The 26,412-nt window shown below is 36.1% G+C and overlaps 1 protein-coding gene across 3 annotated transcripts in view; it reads left to right on the top strand.

The window, feature by feature from the left end:
• The window catches only part of LOC130918016 (tyrosine-protein kinase receptor UFO-like), a 113,731-nt gene that overhangs the window by 73,321 nt on the left and 13,998 nt on the right, over positions 1-26,412 (top strand). For all 3 annotated transcript variants that reach the window (XM_057839864.1, XM_057839863.1, XM_057839862.1), the window contains 9 exons: positions 8,028-8,167; positions 8,234-8,378; positions 8,535-8,543; positions 11,643-11,772; positions 17,632-17,723; positions 24,464-24,559; positions 24,634-24,711; positions 24,819-24,911; positions 26,285-26,406. In XM_057839864.1, the coding sequence (XP_057695847.1) occupies positions 8,028-8,167; positions 8,234-8,378; positions 8,535-8,543; positions 11,643-11,772; positions 17,632-17,723; positions 24,464-24,559; positions 24,634-24,711; positions 24,819-24,911; positions 26,285-26,406 (905 nt within the window). The remainder of the gene's footprint in view (positions 1-8,027; positions 8,168-8,233; positions 8,379-8,534; positions 8,544-11,642; positions 11,773-17,631; positions 17,724-24,463; positions 24,560-24,633; positions 24,712-24,818; positions 24,912-26,284; positions 26,407-26,412) is intronic.

Genomic DNA, 26,412 nt, shown 5'->3' with positions numbered 1-26,412 from the left:
TTTTTTTTTTTTTTTTTTTTTGGCCCTAATACGTACTAAATCACCACAACAATAATAGCCCTTCTGTTAATGGACCAATGGCGTAGGTTTGCATAGGGACGTTATGGACACAACACTAGCAACTTTTCAGGATGCTCGAATTGTCCCCACCAACTTTTAAGCAAGCTTATTTGCATTATATAATGAGTTAATTTACAGAGGTCCTTTATACTGTCTTCACATAGTTTGTAAGGATATAATTGACCCTACCATTATTGAGTGAATTACTTTCATTATGTTCAGACTTACACTGACACAATTTTTTTCCTCAAACGCACGTTTGATTGGCTGATGACTAGATAAATCCCCTTGTTTTCAATCTACCAGAAATAACTGAAATTATCTGGTAGTGCGTCAGGTAAATTTTAATCAGATTTCTTGAAATAAGTTTATTTTCAGCTATTTTCTTAACACTTATTTTAAGCAAAAATTGAGAATATTAAATCTTTAAAAAAAAAAAAAAAATTTTTTTTTGCCAGAAATGTTCTTAATTTAAGAATTGATATTGTTCAAAACATTATTTGAAAACATTTTCCCCTTGATTTTGGTGAAAAAATGACAAACCTTTGGATGTATGGGCTTAATAAGAACACATATTTACCTAAAGTAAATTGAATAATCTGACCCATTAATCTGTTAATTAGTCTTTAATACTCAAAACAAGATGGTGGAAATTATTCGACTAGATTTTTTAAAAAAATTAAGGCGTTATAAATTTGCAGTGTGAAAGTTGGTACAAGTCAATACAGATTTATTTTTGCATCTATTATTTAGCCTATCAATTAATTAGGTTCAAAGAAAGGTAGCCCTGTCCCCCGTTCAACCAGTCTGTTTGGTTTTCTTATTATCCTGTCCCCAGCAAAAAGTGTACATGCAGGTTATGCTGTTATATCGTCCCTCCCAATATTGAGACCAAACCTACGCCCTCAGATGGACCCATTTCAACGAGCAGGGGGAAATTCTAATTGTCGTGTAAAGCGTTTTACTAGTTTCGGCGAGAAGGTGAATCGCTTTTTTTTTTTTTTTTTTTCGTGAACTACATTTCCACACAAACTCACATCGATGTACCATTTAGCTTAGCAAGGAGAGGTATAAGAGCCATTTTTCGAGTGTCCCAGAGTTCACAAAACGTAAAAAAAAAAAAAAAAAAAAAAAAAAAAGCAAATTTATCAAGGTTTCACCCGCCGTGATTCCGTCCGTTCCGTCCACGATGGCCGTCCACCGGTCACTTTTGCCGAAAAGTCGGATCCAAAATACTGTAATGCCCTGGATAGGGGTAAGAAGGAGAGGAGTCGGTATTGCCTTACCCACTTTATTGTGGCAACAGTAATAAAGAAAAACAATAACAAAATAACAGCGGGCTGCCGTGACTTAGGACCGCTATCTCTCGCTAGCTCGCCCGTTCTCCTCGCTTCCTTCTACGTCACAGCTCGTCTCTTAAGGAGGCCGCGCATAATTAGGGACATTGCAATACACAATGAATGGGTTGCCGCTGAACCCCTCACACTCGGCTGCTGCTAGATTGAAACGGACTTAAGGAAAAAAAAAAAAAAAAAAAAACTCTCTCTTTTGCCAGTCGTGGCGGCTTTTATTTCGGTGTGGCGGCGCGCCACAATGTTTTGGATGTACGGGAAACCCTGAGGGTTTATTGGATTGATTGCTAAGCCACGCCCCCTTGGAAAACTCTGCCAACCCAAGGCTCTGTCAAATTCTCTCAGTGACTGTGACTTTGACTGAGTGAACGAACGTGTTATGGATGATGGCAAGAGTTCAAATTTTTGAATTTGCACAACCACAGCTGGCAATAGACTGTTTTTTTGTCCTTATTTATTTATTTAACGAATTTTATTTAGAACAGGGGTCAGCAACCCGCAGCTCTTTAATGCTGCCCTAGTGGCTTCCTGGAGCTTTTTCAAAAATGTTTGAAAATGTAAAAAGATGGGGGAGGGAAATATATTTTTTGTTTTAATATGGTTTCTGTAGGAAGACAAACATGACACATTTTTCTAATGCATTATTATTGTAATGAAGTTAAACTTGAGGCGGCATCGTACAACAGATTAATCACGTGGTGCGTCGTTCTCTATAGGATGCACTGCAGGATTTTCCGCACTATAAGGCGCACCGCATTATAGGGCGCAGTAGTAGTAGTAGTAGTAGTTGGCATTGCGTTATGCATCCACAAGATGGAGCTGTGCTAAATGGAATGTCATGCCATGATTAACCAATATTGATCCATATATAACGCAATGGGATTATAAGGCACACTGTTGGCTTTTGAGAAAATTGAAGGCTTTCAGGTGCCCGTTATAGTACAGAAAATACGGTAATCATGAAGGCTCGTTATGTATTTGTAGCCAACTTACGTAGTCATTTTGATAGTAAGCTAATATAGCTAATATAAATACACATAGCATTTGTTGCCTTTATTATATAAATATATAAGGCTTTCCAATTTTTTGTGGCTCCAGACATACTAGTATGTTTTTTTGTTCCAATATGGCTCTTTCATCATTTTTGGGTTCCCGACCCCTGGTCTAGAAGCAGACAGAGAGTTATAAAGATACATATCCTTTATGATCTCAATTTAGTTTTGAGATTTTTTTTTCAAGGAATTTTGCCTTTTTGTCTGTTTTTGGTGGGATTTTAATTCATTTGGACTTAATTAATTATTTATTGATTATTTGTATACTTTAGATAAAATTGTCTTTCTCAATTATTTTTTCAAATATTTTTTGCATTTTCAATTATTTTCCAAATTATTTTGACATTTCCCCCCCAAGAATATTGTTTATTTGTTCAACTTTTTCAATTCCTTTCCAATTTTTTTTTTATGAATTTTGCCATGTTTTGCAAAAATTTCTTACATTACTATTTGTCAAACTTTTCATCAAATATTTCATGAATGTCTGCCTTTATTTCCTATTAGTTTTGCCTTTTCCATGTCTTTATTATTTTTTTTCCCATTAATTTGTGCTTTTTCAATAATTTCACTTAAATATCATCATAATACAACTGTTTTGCCTTTTAAAGTTTTTTTTTTTTTTTTTTAAACTATACTATATACTACTATACTATATTTGTTGAATTAGAATTTTTTTCATTTTTCATTTTTTTCTCCAAATATTTTGGCTTTTTTTTTTTAAATTTTTTTTTTTTACTATTAATCCAAACTTTTTCATTTTTACGCTATCATTTTTTATTTATTAATTTTTACTTTAATATCAAATTACACCTTCGTGTTTTACGTGATACCATTACAACTCATTACACTGACAAAAGAAGAATTGTTTTCATGTACTAAATTTATTCCCATTGCATTGCAATTTTTTACACACAAAAACCTGGATTTTTTTCCTGTAAGATTGTTTAGTAGTCGACTTTTTGAGGAGGTTCCATTGAAACAACTCTCAAAAAAAGTTTCAGAAGCTCCTTTGTAAGTTTAAATGTTTGCCAATTGTTAGCCGGCTATCACTTGTACTCATGTTACATGCTCGTATGTGCGAGTGTGAATACTAATGTAACACAACTATTGTTGACATTTTCCGTCCAGCCTTCTTGTAAGCAACACAGGTTTCCACGGTTACCGGAGGACTTGAAATCTAAACGATCCCATGCGAAGCTACTTAAAGTTGCGACATGGACGTAAACGTCGGCACAGCCGTGGGAGCGCTCGGTTTATTTTCAGAGTTTTTGGCCTCGGCTTGACCTTTTTTTCCGAGACGAGAAACAGATGCAAACACGACAACAGCGCCTCCTTCAGTGCGCTGAACGGTAGTCGCCCATGTGTGTTGTTTTGGACGCCAGAGGATACACAGCTGACCGCATCTGTGCTGGAAATGATTCAGTGAAGGCCGATGGGAAACATGACACACTCGAGTGAGGGGGGAAAAAAAGGCAGCGTTCGCCTTTCTCCCTCTCTTTGCAAAGTTGTTTTTGCAACAATGAACATCTTTGTTCGCTTGAATGTCCCTCGCATAAAAGAAAAGAGGCTCAGCCACAGCAAGATGGAAAGGGGAGAAGAAAAGTTGGAAGGGGTGGGAGGTGTAGGTAAGGAGGGAAGGGCATGGAGGGAGGATAGGAGGGAATGAGGGAGGGGCGCTCGACTTGTTTTGGCTGCCACTCAAGAGGCGAGCGCATGTGGAAGCAATCAAACGCCAAACGCTTCCTGATTAACATCACCTCGGTCTGGACCACGTTTCCCAGACTGCCTCGTTCACTAACTCACGTACGTGCGCAAAAACATATATTCTAAGACATAAACATAAAGTACAAAAACATACAAGTTTGGCACAGATATGTTGTATGTGTGCCAAGTTATGACTGTTCAAAATTTGTGGCAAGACAAAATGGCGACGGCCATTTTCACTTTCCTGTTTGGACCCCTATGCTTCAAGGAAACCTCAAAATTTTTCATCAGGCACCTGAGCACATGTCTTAAGGCTCCCCTGATGCAGGTTTGAGGTCAATTGATTTTTTTTTTCCCTTGGAGGAGGAGCCCGTCTCCCGTCTCGTGTGGAGAAAAAAAAAAAAAAAAAAAAAGGCGTTTCCTGTTCCCAGCAGGCAGGCCTAATGGGTAATATTTCAGTGCAGTCATGTTCAGGCTGGGATACCTTGTATCAGGGAGTTATTAGTAATTTACTGAATTTGGCATGTTGCCAGAAAAATGGCAGACTTTGGCACCCTGCCAAGGTCAGGCTTGTGAATGAAAACCCACCATTTTTATAACTTAAGATCTCATATGTCTCATAAACAATCTCACTGATTTTGAGGAGGTTCCAATTAACTCCCTACATTCAATCCAAAATATGTGTCTTCCTGTTGAGTTTTGAGTATGGGTGCAAGACCATTTTTGGAGCAGTTTCGCACAAGGTATCGACTCCCCAAATATCACCACTCTACGTTGAAAAACCCTAATAGGAGAGGCCTTTTTGAAAAATTCAAAGGGGGGGCCACTGAGCCATTTTGTTAGGTTTTTTTCACAAGGTTGCAAAATTATCTAAATATACGCCCAATCACATTTATGTGCAAATTTTGATGTTTTCATGCATGTTAAGGCTTCGAAATTGGCCATTTTCCTTTGCCGTGAAGAAATGATAATAATTATTTGAATTTCAATAGAGCTCTGGGGAAAGACGATGCAATTTGCGGTCACCAGTGTTGTTTTTGGCAGCCCTTATAATCTTTGGCTTAGTCTTTTGGACCAAGATACTGATTCGTCTTAGTCATATTTTAGTCATTTCAAAATGTGATATTCTACGACACAACTAGATACAACTTAGGTGCAACAATTAATCAATTAATCGACAATTAATAGATTAGCAAATTGATCGAAAACTATTTTGATAACCAATTAATCGTTTGGGACCTTCTTCACCTGAAACTCATCTAAATTCTTGAAATTCTAACATGAACAACTTCTCAGTTGTAAATATCAGATTTTTTCGTTATGTTTTTAAGTCAAAGTAGGACAAGAACAAAAATCTGCTTTTACTTTGGAAAGCAAAATCCAAATTTTTGCCAATTTTCTAACATCTTTCAGTCTAAACTAGCTTATTATTAAAGCTACAACTAATCGATTAAATCGATTAATAAATTAGTTGCCAAGAAATTTGATAATAGATTTTTGCCGACAGCTATGTGCGGTCCCGTTTAGGTCCTTGTTAATGTGTAATGGGAGGGTGCGCGCGCACCAGTGATTAGAACAAGAGAGAGTTCCCTGCTACACTCGGGTTGGGCTGCTGAATCAATAATATTATGAAATATTAGATCCAGTGTGTGTCTGCCAGAGGTGAGTAAATGAAGACAATTGTTTGTATCCTTTGTTGATGAGACGTTACTACTAAACACTGAGCGCTAAGCTAGTTAGCGATTATGCTAGTCAGTGTCTTAAGTGTCCGTTTGTATTGTGTTTTGGAGAAGCATATTAGCACTTGAGTTATAGTTAGGTAGTAAAGTTATCTCATTTCTTTATATAAAGCACACACATAAACCTATTCATATAACAGCTTTCAAAAACTCCCATTTAAACTAAATTGTCATACAAGAGAGTGTGCTTTGAAATTGTATTTGGATTTTATTTATGAACAACTGTTTGATTAAGAAAATTGAATAATTTCAGACTGCCTCCTTATTCTATTTTGTTGTTTGGTTTGTTTAAAGAACATAAATGAGGCATTAACAGCATTTATATCAGCTCTTTGCCCACAAGGGAAAAAAAATGAATCAGCTGCACTTTTTTTTTTTTTTTTTTTTTTTTTTTGAATGAACTGGACTTTTGTCTGATTGATGTTCTGATTTTTTTTGTTGTTGTTGGTGTTTTATACTCAGAACCTTTATTAAAAACTTTAGCAAATTTAATGTATTTAAAACGGTACAGTTGTAGACTACCGTTAAGTGAAGAAGCTGTCATAAAATATTATTTTTTAAGGAAATAGGCATCCATTTTGTCTTTGTTACGTTAGACATGCCTAAAACAATTTCAAGGTAAATTGTGAAAGTAACTGGGAAAAAAAGGGAAATTCATCAGATTAATCGTTTAGTTAACTGTCCGATTAATCTTTAGTTGCAGCCCTACAACTATCAAAGAGAAATACAAAGTATGATTATAATATATATATATATATATATATATATACTTTATATTTTTATTATATTATGTGTAGACAGGATATACTTTATGTATATTTTTTCCCCAAGTGGAAGCTTCCATGATCCTAATAAATTTAATAATTAAAAAAAAAATATATATATATATATATATATTAGGGCTGTCAAAATTATCGCGTTAACGGGCGGTAATTAATTTTTTAAATTAATCACGTTAAAATATTTGACGCAATTAACGCACATGCCCCGCTCAAACAGATTAAAATGACAGCAGTGTAATGTCCGCTTGTTACTTGTTACTTGTTTTATGTTGTTTGGCGCCCTCTGCTGGCGCTTGGGTCCAAATGATTTTATGGGTTTGGCAAGTGAGCATGTTGTAATTATTGACATCAACAATGGCGAGCTACTATTATTTTTTGATTGAAAATTTTACTAATTTTAATAAAATGAAAACATTAAGAGGGGTTTTAATATAAAAATTCTATAACTTGTACTAACATTTATCTTTTAAGAACTACAAGTTTTTCTATCCATGGATCGCTTTAAGAGAATGTTAATAATGTTACTACCATCTTGTTGATTTATTGTTATAATAAACAAATACAGTACTTATGTACCGTATGTTGAATGTATATATCCGTCTTGTGTCTTATCTTTTCATTCCAACAATAATTTACAGAAACATATGGCATATTTCTTTGATGGTTTGAATTGCGATTAATTACGATTAATTTTTAAGCTGTAATTATTTCGATTTAAAAATTGTAATCGACAGCCCTAATATATATATATATATATATATATATATATATATATATATATATATATATATATATATATACACACACACACACTGTGGCCTTTTTTTTTTTTTATTACTATTTTGCCATTCCTCCATTTGTGGTATTTATATTTTAGCCTATTTTCAAACTTTTTTTAATGTGCATTTCCAACATTTTGGACTTTTTACAATTCAACTCAACTCAAGCACACAAAACGCCGTCTGCTGAAGAGTCGCCATTTTAAGCGTAAATAAACAAGCTATTTTCCGACAAAGACAAATTGAAATTGACACAGAGTTAATCAAGGATAATTCCTGTTTCAAATGACCGCTAATTCAGTCTATTTCAATGATTTTAAAATGAATAAATGCGTGATAATTTTGGCACATTCTTTTTTAATCAACCTGTATTTTATCGATTCTGACTTTTTTCAATGATTTTTTTTTCAATGTAGTATCACTAAAGCATGATCATTCAATGCCAGCCATTCTAATCAAAATTTAAATTTTCACTGATCAAAGTTCTTGGTTCACTGAATTGATGGGCCTTGGCCAAGTTACTTCTTTTTTCGTAATTGATTAATTGTGTATATTTCAGTTCCTGACAACCCGCCTGGCAACGTGACGGCGGTGGCGAACGACACCGGCGTGCTTCTATCCTGGGACGAACCACCGGGGAAGTTAAACGGGGACCTCCATGGCTACTTGGTGGAGTTGAGTACTCCGTCAATGAAGGAGGTACACACACACACACACTCACAAAGTGTCGTTTGAATTGGACTCTGACTTGTGTTTCGTGGACAGTTTGTAGCTGATGCCGGATTGGACTTGGAGCTGTTAGTGAACTTGACCCTCCCGCTAACAAACGTGACCTTCAGGGTCTGTGCGTACACGGGGGCAGGGCTTGGGCCCTGGAGCCCCACGCAGACTCTCATGCTGGTTTCTCCAGGTGAGGAAAAAATACCAAATTTTATACAAGCATGCACACATTCAATGCCGTTGATGGGGAATAGACGTCTCATTCGTTTTGACGTATCGTGCTGTCAGTGGAAGCCAAGATGTAAAACACGTAATGAGACATGTTTCTTTTTTTTCTTCTTGACAGAATTTCGAGGTGAGTGACTGGAGGAAAAGAAGCAACGAGTACAACGATGGATAAATATTTAGTTTGCTTAGTCTAATGGAGGCGGACAGACAATACAAAGTGGCAGATAGCGAGGAGGCTTTTAGTTATTTGAGAGACGAAACACAAACACACAAAAAGATTTAGTATAGGTCGTTGTGGAAAACAGTAAAATGCAGTATGCCCAAATATTAGGAAGCTGAGATAGTAGTACAAAAAATAACATTTGCTATAATTGAGGTAAATATAATGAAACTGTATTTGGAAAGTGGACTTTGGGGGGGGGGGGGGAAGTTTAACTGTTTATAGAGCAAGCAACAAGTTTTGCTAACTGAAAAAGCGTTAAAAAAAAATAAATAATAATAATTACATTTATAAATTAATAATCAAATATTTTATATTAGTGAGTGTTCTTGCTATTATTATAGGTAAAAGAAATCATAATTCTTGTATCTTAATTTTTTTTTTTTTTCTAGGTTTATGCGTGAATACTTTTACAAATGTATAAGCAACTATTTTACCTAATTAAACACTATCTTAAATACTAATGATTTTTTTATAATTTTGTTATATTATATATATATATATATATATATATATATATATTAGGGCTGTCAAACGATTAAAATTTTTAATCGAGTTAATTACAGCTTAAAAATTGTAATTAATCGCAATTAATCGCAATTCAAACCATCTAAAAAAAAAAAAGCCATTTTTTTCTGTAAATTATATATTTATTCTGTAAAATAATATGTTGGAATGGAAGGATACATTTAACATACTGTACATAAGGACTGTAGTGGGCATTTCACTCTACTGTCATTTAAATCTGTTTATGCTGTCCTCACTCCGAAGCGTCTACTTTTTCCAAAGCTAGACAGCTAGTGAACGACGCCTTAATAATCAGACTTCTTCTGCCTCAAACCATTGTCCTCTTTAGACCGTCGTAAAACTACAAAAAAAAGTACACAAGCATTGCATTAGCAACAACGTTAGCTTAGCACGCTACACAGGTTCACTAAACATAAACAAAAAGCGTCTCATACAAAAACTATAACATTTCGCTTACTAACATAATATGTACATTCTTTACAACAACCATACTTACGGACAAATCTTGTCCAAGGATCATATAAGCACGACATTACAACGTAGGCGTCAGCCCGAGACGTCGTGCAGCCATATTGAACTGGCAAGAAAGCAATAAACCATGGTCGCTGTTAGACAGCACAAAAAACCTTGCTGTAAAACTAACCAAAAGGCAAAATACTGTCTGAGCGGGACATGTGCGTTAATTGCGTCAAATATTTTAACGTGATTAATTAAAAAAATTAATTACCGCCCGTTAACGCGATAATTTTGACAGCCCTAATATATATATATTAGGGCTGTCAAAATTAACGCAGATGCCCCGCTCAGACAGTTTTAAATGACAGTACACATTGAAACGCTCAATTGTTGTGTTTTATGGAGTTTTGCCGCCCTCTGCTGGCGCTTGGGTGCGACTGATTTTATAGGCATCCATGAGCATTGAGTAAGTAATTATTGACATCAACAATGGCGAGCTGCTAGTTTATTTTTTGGTTGAAATTTTTACAAATTTTATTAAAACGAAAACATTAAGAGGGGTTTTAATATAAAATTTCTCTAACTTGTACAACATTTTTCTATTAAGAACTACAAGTCTTTCTATCCATGGATCGCTTTAACAGAATGTTATTAATGTTAATGCCATCTTGTTGATTTATTGTTATAATAAAACAAATACAGTCCTTATGTACCGTATGTTGAATGTATATATCCATCTTTTGTCTTTCCATTCCAACAATAATTTACAGAAAAATATGGCATATTTTATAGATGGTTTGAATTGCGATTAATTACGATTGATTAATTTTTAAGCTGTAATTAACTCGATTAAAAATTTTAATCGTTTGACAGCCCTAATGTTATTTCATTTTTTCATTTTTGAGTTTAATGCATAAATTCATATATGAATTAAAAAGCAACAATTTTTGTGATCATGACACAATTAAAAATATTTTATTATTATGTATTTCTTAATATGAATTGTTTTTTCATTTTATATAATATTTTTATTTTCTAGTTTTTCTGCATGAATTCATTTTCTAATTAATAAGCAATTATTTTTGTTGATTTCGAAACGGAACTTAAATATTTTCTTTTTAATAATATCATGTTATTGACCATGGAATTAGAAAACACAGCTCACTTCAGACTGCAAGCAGACAACGAAAACATAGGGATTGCGTAAAAGAGTATTTAAAACACAAAAAAACCTGCAATCGCGAAAAGGGAGACACTAAAATGATCAGTGACAATAGTTCAGGATCGATTTAAAAAAAAAAAAAAAAAAAAAAAAAATTAAAAAGGGGGGGGGGGCGGAGGGAACCCCGCGGTGAGAGGCAGACAAACGAAAAACAAGGTAACGATGCAACTAGCAACCAAGGGATATACAAACTGTTAAATTGCAGCAAGTTATCTCGACAAGCTGCCTAGGATCGGTTCAGTGACACTGCTGATGAGCTGGAATTGTATCAAGGTACGATGTTGAGAACCATCCCACATCTCTTTAACAAAACAATCTGAGCAGCAGCAGAATGTGAGAAATTCACACCAGTCGTCATCCTAACTTCGCTTGCTAGCTAGCACAGCTATTCTCCCAGTCCAGTCTAACCGCGTCATCGCCTCTAGTGTGCATTGTGCGCGTAAAACATGGCACTCTCCATAGGTCAAAACGTGTACTAAATATTAAGAATTTCAAATCCATGGTAATAATATCTGTTTCTTGTAAAATATTTTAGTAAAAGAAAAAAATTGTGGTTTATTTGAGCCTAAAAGTCTTTAATCTGTGGTTCCCTTTAAGGTGTTGCAATGCCTCAAGCTTTAACATTCCTGATTGTGTTTCCTTTTTTGAAATTTAAGTTTAAATAATAAAGTGAACAAAGTTTTCTTCACTTTCTATAATCACACCTATACATTGTGTTGCTTGAATTAGGTGACACATTTTTCACATCTTTTTGCTTTAAACAGAGTCCACTCAAATCTGCTCACATATTTTCTTGACAGGTCTATCGTCTCTGCCGGCTTTTTCGTGGCACTGGTGGTACGTGGTGATGGCCATGACGGGCGCCGTGGCCCTTGGCGCACTCATGGCTGTCTACGTAGCCAAACTGCGGCGCAAGGAGACGCGATTCGGGTGCGTAGTGGCTCATTCATATCAAATGTCCTCAATCAAGGCAAAATATGCTGGATATTTGTCCATAACAGCAGGTTATATAAACCCCATCAAATTCTAACATGATAACATTTCATGTTTTAAGTCCAATAATTTCACCAAAAATTATGTTCAAATTTGATAAAATGTCTTAATTTAAGTGATACATTTCACGTTATATTACGATGAATTTCACATTACATGCCATGTTTAAAATGATGCAGTAACTTTAATTTGACATACTATATATATATATGTATGTATATGGCAGAAAAAACTCAGGTGACTTGAAGTTCCGCTTTGAGACCCCCAATTTGGCCAAATTTCAAAATTTTCCTATATGCATGTGTGATACATCATTTGAAAGCTTAATATTAGAGATGTCCCCATCGATCGGCATCCCGATCGATCGGGTCCGATCACGTCATTTTCAAAGTATCGGAATCGGCAAAAAAATATCGGCCAAGCCTTTTTTTTTAATATATACTGTATATATATATATATATTTTTTTTTTTTTTAAATTAAATCGTTTTCTAATTGTATTTAATGTTACAGACATAATATGTTACACTCATCCAGAGTCTTTAGTCTAGGCTTAACCCTTGAGAGTCGAAGGACGCGCCGGCGCGTCCTCAGCGCACGTCGTCTTTGAAGCGCCCTCACGTTTTAATTACGTCACCCACATGCCGTTGGTTGGTCTCGTTTTAAAGTGCGGAAGTTGCCGTTTACTCTCGTTATTATTTGAAGTCAATCGACCAACTAAAACGTGAGATATTGTCATTTAAGTTTTATAGTTTTATTGTCCTCTCAAAAAAACATTAAAACGCTGCATGGATCATTTGTTTATGTCTATATTTCCATCATTTCTTGTCCTTTTTCAAAACGGAAGCTCCATGAAAAAAACACAAATCAAACGAATCCTTTCGAAGTCACAGTGGAAGCACAAAATGCGGTTTTTAAAAAAAATATATATATATAACTGCCGTGCGAGGTTCCACCGAACGAGAGGGAGGAGTGTTCTGAAGCAGCGAGGTGGCGAACGACGGCCGTTTGGATCGAGCAGCGACTTTGTGTGACTTTGAGAATGAACGGAAAACTAAATTTAGCGCAAGCAATTGTGCTTTTTGATCAACTTGAGGAAGAGGATGGTCCAAATTCGTCATCATCGTCTTCTTCGGAAGAGTCCTCGAGTGAAGATAGTGACGGATTTGAACACGTGGGTGACGCCATCGACGAGCAGAGGTAAGCCAACTCACTTTTTTTTTTTTTTTCTGCTGAAAAAGTTTCTTTTGATATTGCAAGACAAAGTTAATTTTGATGCAGTATAAGTGTGTGTGTTTGTGTATGTAATAATAAAATGTGCATATCAGATCAAAGTCGTACGTTCACTGTGTGTATCCCAGGCAGGAATTTATAATTTGTGGTGTTCTTCTTCTATATGAAGATTAGGGATGTAGCACATATTCAGCTATGGTATTCTTTCTATTCTCATACATATAGATTTCCATTATTATTTATTGCTGTATATATTTTTATTTTATACTTTATTATTTTCATAAATACTAACTTTTTTTTCATGTACATTTATAGTGACAATGAAAGTAAAGTGAAATGAAAATGGAAGGGTGGAAAGAGGACCGACACCCCATGGAAGTGTGGTCTGTGTGATGTAGCCCTGTGTCTAAATCCAGGACGAAACTGCTTTTAGGAGTGGCATGCCTGAAAAAAATGTAACTTGTTTATTGTAAATATTTTTGAAAATACTTTTTTTCCCAATGTTATATATATATATTTTTTTTCCCACAATCAGTCTTCTCAATTTGTGTATATAAATGTGTGTTCAAGCTTGATTGTGTGTACATAGTTTTCATCAGGTGATGGGCTGCAATACCTAAACTCATAAAGAGATGGCCTCTAAACACTTTTTGTGTTAGATGGTATATATTTTTTCACTGTTCTTCACTGTTTGGTCTGCTGTATATAACCTGTTTTGACTAGAGCATGTATAAAGGCAAAAAACGCCTATGGCTATACCTGTTGTTTATGTTGAATTGTCAAATATAAGACTATTCAAAAATTTTTTGGTTGAATGTTCATCCTAACATGTTGAATGTTCGTTACGCATGTTTGGTTGTCAATTGGACATCAATATTAAACATTTTGACAAAACGATTTTGGAATTTTTGGTCTCTTTGGGCCCAAAATGATGATTTATAATTGGTCAGTGAAGGAAACAACAGTTTGGACATGAAGTTCAAGGTGTCACAAAAAAAGGGACCAAACCAGGCCATCGTAAACAATTCTTTCTTTGAAATATAAAGGTAACTTCAAAGGCATGCAAAATCAGACAAAATAGGCCCAGACCTTAAAGGGTTAAGTTAGGGTTATCAAAAATATAATGGCGGCAATTATTTAAAAATGTGTCACATTAAAATACTTAACGCAATTAATGTATGCACTGCACGACCCTCTCACTCAATTGTCGCGCCCAATCTGTAACGACACCGTTTTACCTACTGCAAATTCCGGACTATAAGCCGCTACTTTTTTCCCTCCCTCAGTATCCTGCGGCTTATCGTCCAGCGTGGCTTATTTGTTGATTTATTTGGGTTAATAGGTAACACTTTATTTGAGAGCGGTGTCATAAGACCGTCATAATTATAACAATATCAAGGGCATTAATAAATGCTTATGACAGATGTCATTGTCATCCGGCAAACTATGTCACTAACTCCATTTATGTCCAGCTCGGATCTTTTAAATCTATTCAAAAGTGAGATAATTTCCCGATGACACGAAATGACATCTGTCATAAGGATTCATTAAAGCTCATGGCAGTGTCATGTCATAATTATGATAGTCTTATGGCACGACTGTCAAATAAAATGTTACTAAATACCATAACTAGCAATTAATGAAACAACTGGAACAGCAACTGAAGAAATAATTGGCACGTAACATGAATTTTGATTGTTATTTACAGCTGTAGCGCTGCAATGCACGCTAGGAGGCATGTTGGACAACAACATTGTTGACGGCAGGTGGCAGCAGAGGTTGACTGTCTCTCCAAGGGAGCAGTGATGTCCAAATGAAGCTTCTTGAAGCAATGGTGGTTCATTTGGTCTTATGACCGTCATAATTATGACATGACACTATCATGGGCATTACTGAATGCTTATGACAGATGTCATTAAGTGTCATCCGGCAAACTATGTCACTATCTCCATTTATGTTCAGCTCGGAACTTTTACATCCATTCAAAAGTGAGATAATTTGCCGAAAAACACTAAATGACATCTGGTATAAGCATTCATTAATTGTCATAAGTGTCATGTCATAATTATGATTGTCTACTGGCAGTTTTATGGGGCCACTTTCAAATAAAGAGTTACCAAATACCATCTATAGCAATAAATGAAACTGAAACAGTAACTGAAGAAATAATTTAGAGAACATGAATTTTGATTGTTATTTATATCTGTAGTGCTTCAATGCATGCTAGGAGGCATGTTGGACGACAACAGTGTTGACAGCAGGTGGAGCAGTGATGGGCAAATTAAGCACCTCAAAGCAATTAAGCTTTTCAGCCCACTGGTTCAAAGCTTCATGGTGGCTCATTTGGTCTTATGACAGCCTTACGGTGCCGCTGTCAAATAAAGTGTTGTCGGTTACTATCTTTTGGTGTAAATATTCCATAATACAGTGAGGAGTGCTGCAGCTTATAGTCCAGTGCGGCTTATCTGTGAACAAATGCTGTATTTGTGTCAAATTTGGTGGGCGCAGCTTATAGTCAGGTGCGCCTTATAGTCCAAAAATTATGGTATATAGAGAGATAAAATGCAGCGCAAATTGAGTAGAGTGAATTATGGCAGCCTTTGGAGCCTTTCTTCAATTGGCTAAAGCCTTGCAATCCCTCTCCCTATGATTAGAAATATCATGGGAAGCAAGGTGGCAATTGATCTTTGTCTTAACATTCATTCATTCATTCATTCATTTTCCATGCCGCTTATTCCTCACGAGGGTCGCTGAGGTGCTGGAGCCTATCCCAGCTAACTTCGGGCAGTAGGCAGGGGACACCCTGAATTGGTTGCCAGCCAATCGCAGGGCACAAGGAGACACACAACCATTCACGCACACACTCACACCTATGGACAATTTAGAGTGTTCAATCAGCCTACCATGCATGTTTTTGGGATGTGGGAGGAAACCGGAGTTCCCGGAGGAAACCCACGCAGGCACGGGGAGAACATGCAAACTCCACACAGGAAGGCCGAAGCCCGGGATTGAACCCTTGATCTCAGAACTGTGAGGCAGACATGCTAACCACTCAGCCACCGTGCCGCCCTTTGTCTTAACACCTTATTTCCCAGAGCAGAGAAGATATATCCATTGGGAGCACGACACACAGTCATGGTTCCACGTCCCATCATGGTTCCACGTCCCATCATGCATTTGGGGCATGGCTGCAGTATCATTTACTGAAAGCTCAACAAATACACTAGATGGCAATATTTAGTCACAATATACAAAGTCACAAGTCTTTCTATCCGTGGATCCCTCTCACAGAAACAATGTTAATAATGTAAATGCCATCTTGAGGATTAATTGTCATATTAAACAAATACAGTACTTATGTACTGTATGTTCAATGTATATATTCGTCCGAGTTTTATTCATTTTTTTCTTAATGCATTGCCAAAATGTATATGATCGGGAAAAATTATCGGGAATGATTGGAATTGAATCGGGAGCAAAAAAAAAAAAAGCAATCGGATCGGGAAATATCTGCATCGGCAGATACTAAAACGATCGGGATCAGATTGGGAGCAAAAAACATGATCGGAACAACCCTACTTAAAATGTCAATTTTCTGGGGGAACAAAAATTTTGAACAGGAGGGCATTTTTAAAAAATATTTTTTAAACAGCAAAACCCTAACTGGAGAGCATGCGAGAGCTGAATTAAAGACGCCAAGATTTTAACGAGATATTATCGCATACTACTTACCTTGTTTCGATCCAAAAACTCCATGTAGCATGTATCACCGTGTGTCAAGAGACAGCTGTGAATGGCCACAGCCGGATTTGTGGGGGATTTTATTGGTGAAACATGGTGATATAACAAGGGTCGCGATGCAGAAATCGCAGACAACAAGGAGTGGTTGAGATTTTCTTTTTCACATAGTTACCCTTTTAAACGTTATTTTTCAATTTTTTTGTTTGTTTGTTTGGATCGATTGTTTATCATCCAACATAACAAAAAATACTATTAAGCGATAGTTATGAGGTAGATATCCCTTTTTTACAGACTCCAAATTTTTCATTGTGACGTCATTCGTTTTAAAGTTTAAAATATGCGAGTGAATAATTTTTTAAAGTCGTTCTTTTTTTTTTTTAACTAAATATTAGACATCAATGAATGATTCCAAGCTAAAAATCAGATATTTTGAATAATAAATATAATTACTTACCTTCTTTTTATGGCTAGGTTGAAACAAAAGCGGTTGCGCGATGTCTGTTAACGGGGGTTTTCAGGGTAAAACGGACAAATGAAAAATAGTTCAGGGGCTTAATGCGTGGTGAATCTGCTATGGCAGCATCTAGACATATTGTTCTATCAAACACAACAGTTCTTTTGGCTTAAAATACAGCAGTTTATTTTAAAGAGGGGTGCAAGAGCCTTGTCTGGGTTTTCCGCCATATATATATATATATATATATATATATTTCTACCTCATATATTACTCTTACTTTATATAATATTATTACATATTGATATCTTATATTACTTTCATATATTACTTATATACCGTTAACATCCATTCTTGTTGTCATTTTCAGAGACGCGTTTGAGCCCATGATGCAGAGTGGGGAGCTGGTGGTCCGCTACCGGGCGCGACGCTCATATAGCCGCCGTACCACCGAGGCCACGCGTGAGTTTTCACTTCCTCACCTAGCATGCCAACATGCAGTCGCGCGTACACAATCATCTGCAGCAATCTAGTCCTACCTATGGAATTCCAGACAGAAGTCACTCTAAACACGCACATGCAGGTGCTTTACAAGTCCTGACTAGCCCCAAAATGAGGCCTACAGATGAAGATAAATGTGCAGATGGAATGTCTTTGGGAGAATTAAGATTGTCTAACACAGGGGTGTTAAACTAAAGCATTTTCATGGGCCAGTGCAAAATAAGACTGCCATAGTTAATCTACAACTATTTGACGTTGAAATTAAGTTTTATGTGTATTTATTTTTTTATATTTTGATGGTCGATTATTGTTCAGAGACTTTTTCGATCTAAAAATGCTACAAATCCTCTATTTTGATCCTCTTGGAAGTAAGTATATTCTTCTCTTTTTTTGACCTAAAAATAGTACAAATCCTCTATTTTGACCCTGTTGGAAGTAAGTATATTCTTCCTATTATTTCATAATTAGTTTATCTTTAATTTAGTGCTGTCAAACGATTAAAAAATTTAATCTAGTTAATCATATGTCAATTGTGTGATTAATCATGATTAATCACATTTCCCTCGGGACGAATAAAGTTGCTCTTCAGGAAAAAAAATCTAGGAAAATACTATAATTGACTTAAAATTTGTTTTTAAGATGAAATGTATGATGTGTGAATGTATTAATAATTAACCAAATTGAGTTTTAACATTTTATTTAACAACTCAGCTCGTATAAAATAAAAAATAAAATAAATTGTCTGTATTAAAAAGCAAAGAGTTTTAACAGATTAAAGTGCCTCAGACTAACAATGTGGCTCAAAGTACCGTTTGGCATATTACCCAAAATTGACTCCCAATTTAAAAAGCAGACAAGCACAATACAGTAACAATAGCTAGTATTTCAAAAAATGTGTAAACAACTTGTCTGTTAAATTTGACATTTGAAAACAAATAAATGCAGCACTTGCAGTTTTACACTATATGGCCTGAAAGCTGTGTGAGATAAAAAAAAAAATAAATAAATAAAAAACAATTTTCACACACTTAACTGAAAAACATTACACTAAACTGTGTGTAAAGGTGTTCAGAAACACTGCTTAAGTTAGCCATAATCTTTTTTTTTTTTTTTAAACCAACTTCTCAGGCAAACTAGCTTGTTGACATTTTCAGATAACAGAGCAGATCTTTTCTTTTGAACAATGTACCCTGTCAAAGAAAATAGTGTCTTGCAAGGAGGCAGGTGTGACCAGATACTTTTTTGCAAGGTGGGCCAGCTTACTGTGGGCACTATTGTGCGCAGACCACCACTGTAGTGGACATGAGTCCATGCTGGCACTGCCTTGTACCTGTCTAGTGGTTTGTCATTGGTTGTTGTTGTTTGTTGTCATTGGATTTTCAAGGCCCTCGTCTTCGACTAAGTTAATGGGTCTACACTCTACAGTCTCTGGCTACCCATGTAGCGATAGCAGTAGTCAACCTACATGGTTTCTTTTTGTTGGCAAGTCCTAGTCCGCACTCTGCCAGTGAAGCTTGATGACTGCGGCTTGTTCCTGCAGTGTTAGCGTCATTGCTAACACTAGCGAAGATGTGCCTTTCCCGAAGGTGGTACTTTAGGCTGGTTGAGCTTCGATTGAAGGACAGTTCATCACAGCAGTATGTGCACACAACTTTGGTTTTATCCAGGTTTCCATTAGGCATCTTTTTAAAACGGAATTTGGTCATCTTCCTCACTCATCGTGGCCGGCTGCATTATGTCCTGCTACGGGAGGCAGTTGTGGCCAAACTTAGTTTGAGCGGTAAATTGCGTTATTTTTTTGTTGTTGTTATGCGTTAATATTTCCAGATTAATCATGGTCGTTAACGCGTTATTGTTGACAGGCCTACTTTAATTATATAAAATTAAAAAATGTATCGTTTTTAATCTAAAAAGATAGAAAAGTAACATGTTTTTTTTTTTTTCATCAATTTTTCAGCTGTTTATTTATAATTTTTAATTTAAAAAAAAAGCTGATAAAGAAATGGAAAGTGACCTGGAAACGTGCCAAAATCAACAGAAAGTGACCCAAAAATGCTTCAAAATCAATAATAAGTGACCTGAAATTGAACCTACAGGAAGTGAGCTGAAATGAACAGGAAGTTAACCAGTCTACAGGAAGTGACCCAAAATCAACGGGAATTGACCTGAAAATGTGCCAAAATGAACAGGAAGTGACTAAAAATCAATAGAAAGTGACTCGAACATGCCACAAAATCAACAGAAAGCGACACAAATGTGCCCTAAAATCAATAGGAAGTGACCTGGAATTGAATCTCAATAACAGAAAGTGACCCAAAATAAATAGGAAGTGACCTTGGTGAAATACCCCCAAATCAACAGGAGTAACCCAAAAATGCCTCAAAATCAATAGGGGAATTGAACCTGAATCAATAAGTGTACAGGAACCCCAAATCAAGCGGAAGTGATTCCGAATTAAATTAAAGTGTCTCGTAAATGCCCGAAAATCAACAGTAAATAAGTGACCATAGTATGTGTAAAAATCAACAGGAATTGACTAAAAATCAATAGAAAGTGAGCCGCAAATGGCCCAATTCAACAGGAAGTGACCCAAAAATGCCCTCAAATCAATAAGAACTGACTTGAAATTTAACCTAAATAACAGAAAGCGAGCCAAAATCAGAGGTGGGTAGAGTAGCCAAAATTATTTACCCAAAGTAAGAGTAGCGTTACTTTAAAATAATATTACTCGAGTAAGAGTAAAAGTAGTCATCCAAAAAATGTACTCAAGTTCAAGTAAAAAAGTATCCAGTGAAAAGAATACTCAAGTAATGAGTAACATTTTGAGTAACTGCTTATTTATTGATTTGTATTTTAAACAATGTTATTTTTTTTCTCTCAGCACAAATGTATCTATATAAACTGTTGTTATAATGATACTGTACAACAACCCCATTAAATGACCACATTAAGATAAAGAAATTTAAAAATATATACAATATATTAGGGCTGTCAAACGATTAAAATTTTTAATCGAGTTGGTTACAGCTTTAAAATTAATTAATCGTAATTAATCGCAATTCAAACCATCTATAAAATATGCCATATTTTTCTGTAAATTATTGTTGGAATGGTAGGATAAGACACAAGATGGATATATACATTCAACATACGGTACATAAGTACTGTATTTGTTAATTGTAACAATAAATCAACAAGATGGCATTAACATTCTGTTAAAGCGATCCATGGATAGAAAGACTTGCAGTTCTTCAAAGATAATAGTACAAGTTATAGAAATTTTGTATTAAAACCCCTCTTAATGTTTTCGTTTTAATAACATTTGTAAAATTTCCAATCAAAAAATAAACTAGTAGCCCGCCATTGTTGATGTCAATAATTACACAATGCTCATGAGTTCTGAAGCCCACAAATCAGTCGCACCAAAGCGCCAGCAGAGGGTGACAAAACTTCAAAAAACACAAGTAACAAGTGGACATTGCACTGTGCTGTCATTTTAATCTGTTTGAGCGGGGCATGTGCGTTAATTGCGTCAAATATTTTAACGTGATTAATTTAAAAAAATAATTACCGCCCGTTAACGCGATAATTTTGACAGCCCTAATATATATACAGTGGGGAGAACAAGTATTTGATACACTGCCAATGGGTTTCCCCATTGGCAGTGTATCAATACTCAAATATATATATATTCATATCATTAAAGAAGAAAAAAACAGTAACGAAGCATTATTCGTCCAAAGAACATGAGTGCCGTTGCCTGGTCTACCAGATTCACCGCTGTTCCAGCGATTGAGTCTGGCGACCGTCCGACAGATCAAATTCCGAGGGTGGAGCAAGCCACAGCAAACAGTCAGCGGAGTGGACCAATCAGCGACGGGCAGACATGACGTTGTTAAAGCGACAAGTAATTAGCGTGAGCGGAGAATGGAGAAGTTTATTCAACATGGCTAGCACGAGCCATGTTGACTGTTGTCAATGACTTGTGTCGATGTGGTTTTGGTCATTTAAAACTGGTTTTACCGCAGACTGGAACATATTCTCGGCTCTCCCGTTCGCCATCTGTGTTGTTGTAGAGACTACTTTCGGCGCGCAAGAGTGACGTTACTCGTTAAGAACACTGATTGGACGGTTGATTTTGTACTTGCCCGAGAGGCTGTTAACGGGCTGGGTCCCAGACTATTTCTCGCAGTGTTTGAAAAATACAGGGAGAATAGTCTGGTGGTGCCAGGCAATGAGTGCCCTGCCCTCTAGTGGAGAAAATAATTCCTAATTTGAATACTGAATACTGAAGTTCCTTAAAGTGCCTGTGACACGAAAAAGCATGTTTATTTCATAATACACGCGGTATTTTATGCCCCTGAATGATATGGACCGCTTGGATGTGTGTGGAAGCGATCGCTATATTTAGTTTTTTGAATCCCGCGCCATGAAAATGAGTGACTTCCGGCTTCGGTCTCGCATTGAGGAGGAGGGCGCTGTGACGTGTACGGTAGAAGACGTTCTCTTCACTATACAGTGTACTGTTGTGTATGAGGACGAAGGATTCAGCTGATTTTGCGGATTAATACTTTTATTTTTTGCATCACGCCAGCCAAACGGCTGCAGAAAAATCATTCTGTATGCGGGAGAGGCGTATGCGCCTTTTTGGAGTTTCAAAAGGTTCCCATTCACCGTGGATATTTACTGTGGGACCATTGGACTTACAAGGAAGTGAGTAAACATCTTGTTTTGTATTATGTCAAATACGAATACAGTGATTACAAAGTAAACACTATAAAATTCCTTTAAATAAAGGACTACTTACGTTTGATCATTGATAGGCATGTAAAAAGCTATCCTCATGCTCATTAGCAGTTAGCTGTTAGCGCGTTAGCTACACAACAACTCCAGCCACCCTCCTCCAGGGAACGAACTGTAAATTGCTCTCCGCCGGGCGGTTTGCCGATCCGCAAAGAAACTCGACAACCGGGTCGTCTCATGTCAAATAATCCAGGCTAGTTATATGTGATTTTCCACTTCGAAGACTTTGAAACATCCCTCGGTTCGGGTTAGCATGTCGGCTAGCTGTCACTGCTTCTGGTCTGTTTACATTCTCCGAAGCCGGGGAAGGGAAATTACATATGTCCGATTTAGGTGTCATAAAATATCGTTCGGGAGGTGTGACAGTAAAGGTGAAGTCGACTGTTTTGACCATTATGGAGTAATTTTGCCATTTCGTCTTGAATAAATGGATTTTTATTGTTTTATATTCCATTTAGCACAAGATTGTTATTTGTCATGACCATGCCATTTATTTAGCAATTGGGGAAAGTACTTGGGTAAAAAGAATATCCTGTAAAAATATTGAAGTAAAGAGACAGAAACAATGACATTTTGCCGCTCTCTTCGTCGCGTTTTCCTCATTGTGAATAGTTCCCCCTCGACGGGCTGACTGGTCCTTCTCAAGCCATTTATATAGCTATTGGGGAAAAATACTTGGATAAAAAGAATATCCTGTAAAAATATTGGGAGTAGAGAGACTGAAACAATGACATTTTGCGGCTCTCTTCGTCGCGTTTTCCTCGTTCTGAACAATTCCCCCTCAATGGGCTGAATAGTAAAACCGATGAGCCTAGTCTACCGCTGACGTCATCCACCTGTTGGGGACGCTAAAGCCCTATAATGGTAGGCGTGGCTAACCGGCAGATTAAAAGACTAATTTCTCGTCATCTGCGCTTTGCTAAATTGTTGTATATAGTCGAATCGTCTCAAAATATGATTCTAATTTACATAATAATGCCATTTAAGACTTTTTTTCTGGTGTCATATGCTCTTTAATAGTTACTATTATGAAATTAAAAGGATCCTATCTCTGGTTTTCCGTCGTCAATCGGTGCCAAATAACAACTAGGAGAGAGTTTTAAATCCGTGCTTTCGATTCATGTTGAAGGCAGCACTTTATGTCAAATATTTCATTTGTTATGATGCTTTAAAGACGCGTGATTGAAAACGCTTGCGTGATCATAGAACGGCAAGCTTGCGTCTGATTGGTGTAATGGAGTCATGTTATTATTGTTGTGACGTCTCATTGGTGAAATCGGTAGAGCTACTCTCAGCATCGCTAGCTAGCTTGTGTAGCCCAAAGTAGCAGTAGTAGTAGTTTTTTTCTTTGCAAATCTACTCAAGTAAAAATAAAAAGGTATAGCTTGGAAAAAAACTTTCTCTAAAAGTTACTCAAGTAAATGTAACGCGTTACTTCCCACTTCTGCCCAAAATAAACAGCAAGTGACCTGGAAATACCTAAAAATCAACAGGAGTAACCCAAAAATGCTTCAAAATCAATAAAAAGTGGCCTAAAATGAAAAGCAAGTCACCCAGTCAACCCATCAACATGAAGTGACTAAAATGCAATAGAAAGTGAAGATCAAAATCAATAGGAAGTGACCTGGAATTTAAACGAAATAAAATAAAATGACCTGAAATTGAAACTAAATCAACAGGACGTGACTCAGTCTACAGGAAGTGATCCAAATCTAATAAATTTATTTTTATTAACATTATTATTTATCCATTTATAAATGTATTCAATAATATATAGCACAATAACATAATAAGTAACAATCATACATTTTTTTATATCACTAAAATAACTAGTCGCTTGCCATGTAAAGGGTTAAGGTTGCAATCAATGTAATGCATGTATTACTGCTTGTTAACAGTGAACAGCCTAGGCATCAGTGACGAGTTGAGGTTGAAGCTCCAAGATGTAATGGTGGACAGACACAAGTTGACGTTGGGGAAGACGCTCGGTGAAGGTAAGAGGTCGACTATTCCATCCAATGACAGGCGTGAGTGCCTCAAACGTCGTGTATTTTTCTTCCATCTACAGGTGAATTCGGATCTGTGATGGAAGGTCAGCTCACGCAAGAGGACTCTGTTCTACGTGTCGCGGTCAAGACCATGAAAAGTGAGCGCACATTGCCTTCCACTGACAGCGTTAGATGTCTAATTCATTTGAAGTGGAATTTTTATAATTTTAAATTAATTTTAAAAATCCATCATGTGTTTTTGTAGTCGCCATTTGCACGCGCTCCGAAATGGAGGACTTCCTTCGTGAAGCAACCTGCATGAAAGAGTTCGACCACGCTAACGTCATGAGACTTCTCGGTAAGACTCCGCCTCTGTTTCGCTTTTATCCTTCTTTTTAACCCCTTGATGCCTAAATTAACCTTTTATTAAATATACATCAAAAAGCACTGTGAAATACAGAGGTACATCAAAAAATAGTAATAATTTTTTTTTTTAAATCTGAAAACTACAACCGAAATGAGAACATAATGAATATTAATTTTTTAAAAATCATTAAAAGAAAACAAAATGGAGAAAATATTGAAACTAAATATTTTAAAAAATAATAATCAAAATAAAATATTGAAAATGAAAGAAAATATTTTTAGAAAAACTAAAAAGAAAAAAAGGATAATTGAAAATCATAAACAAATACCCCTTTTTAATTTAATTTTTTTTTTAAATTTTGTATTCTATTCTTAAATTTTTAAATATTTATATCTTTCTTTAAAATATTCTTTTTTTTTTCTAGAATTTTTTCCTTAAATAATTTTCTATATTTATTAGAGTTGTCTGATAATGACTTTTTAACTGATAAATTATGTCAAACTAATACCAATATAAAGTATGTGGTTGTGGACTTATTGTGTGAACATATTACGGCTAGTTGTATTATGATGCCCCACTGGATGCTTTGATAATGATAAATGTAACAACTTCAAGGTTTTCCAAATAAGCATTCCGTGAAGAATAAAAGAAAAAATTCAACTGAAGTTATGGGGAAAAGTGCCTATATTGCACCACTATATTTATTGTTGAAATCAAATTTTTGGGGGGGATCAAGTGCAAGTACAAAGTGCCAATAAGGCAATAAGGCCAATAAGGCACTTATTCTGTCCTCAATGTGTGTGTGGGTACACAAATCGACAGCGAACATTGAATCCTCTGTTTTCCTCAATTATTTTTTTTCCCTTTTCGGATACATGGCCCGTCACACGGCTGCCTGTTTGGTTACAATAGCCACCTGTCTGACATCCTGCCCTGCTGATAGAAATGTCGCAGGCTATGACGCAAATCTTTGTTGACAGAAATGTCAAGTTTAATATTTATTTTAGGCATTTTTACAGCATTGGACATTGGAAACTTTAAGAATGTTTGTGTCATTTTTATCCTCCTACGGGAACCATATCAAGACAAAAATATATTTCCCTCCTCGATCTTTATCCATTTTCAAACATTTTTGAAAATGCTTCAGGGAGCCACTAGGGCAGCGCTAAAGAGCCGCATGCGGCACTTAAAACACGGGTTGCCGACCCCCGAGCTACCCGATAATAATGGACAACTCTAGTATTTAATATTTTTTATATAGTACTATTAGATGTACTTATGTATTCCTTCAACGCTTTATATACTGTATATCTTTCAAATATAAATTCGGGCATCAAGAGGTTAACGCTCATGTCTCCACGCAGGTGTGTGTCTACAAACGGTAGAAAGCGAAGGTTTCCCGTCACCCGTGGTCATCCTTCCCTACATGAAACACGGCGACCTCCATACTTATCTGCTCTACTCGCGGCTAGGAGATTGTCCAGTCGTAAGT

Source organism: Corythoichthys intestinalis, chromosome 6 (assembly GCF_030265065.1).
Source record: "Corythoichthys intestinalis isolate RoL2023-P3 chromosome 6, ASM3026506v1, whole genome shotgun sequence".
NCBI lineage: Eukaryota > Metazoa > Chordata > Actinopteri > Syngnathiformes > Syngnathidae > Corythoichthys > Corythoichthys intestinalis.
This window is presented reverse-complemented; position numbering and strand designations above follow the sequence as displayed.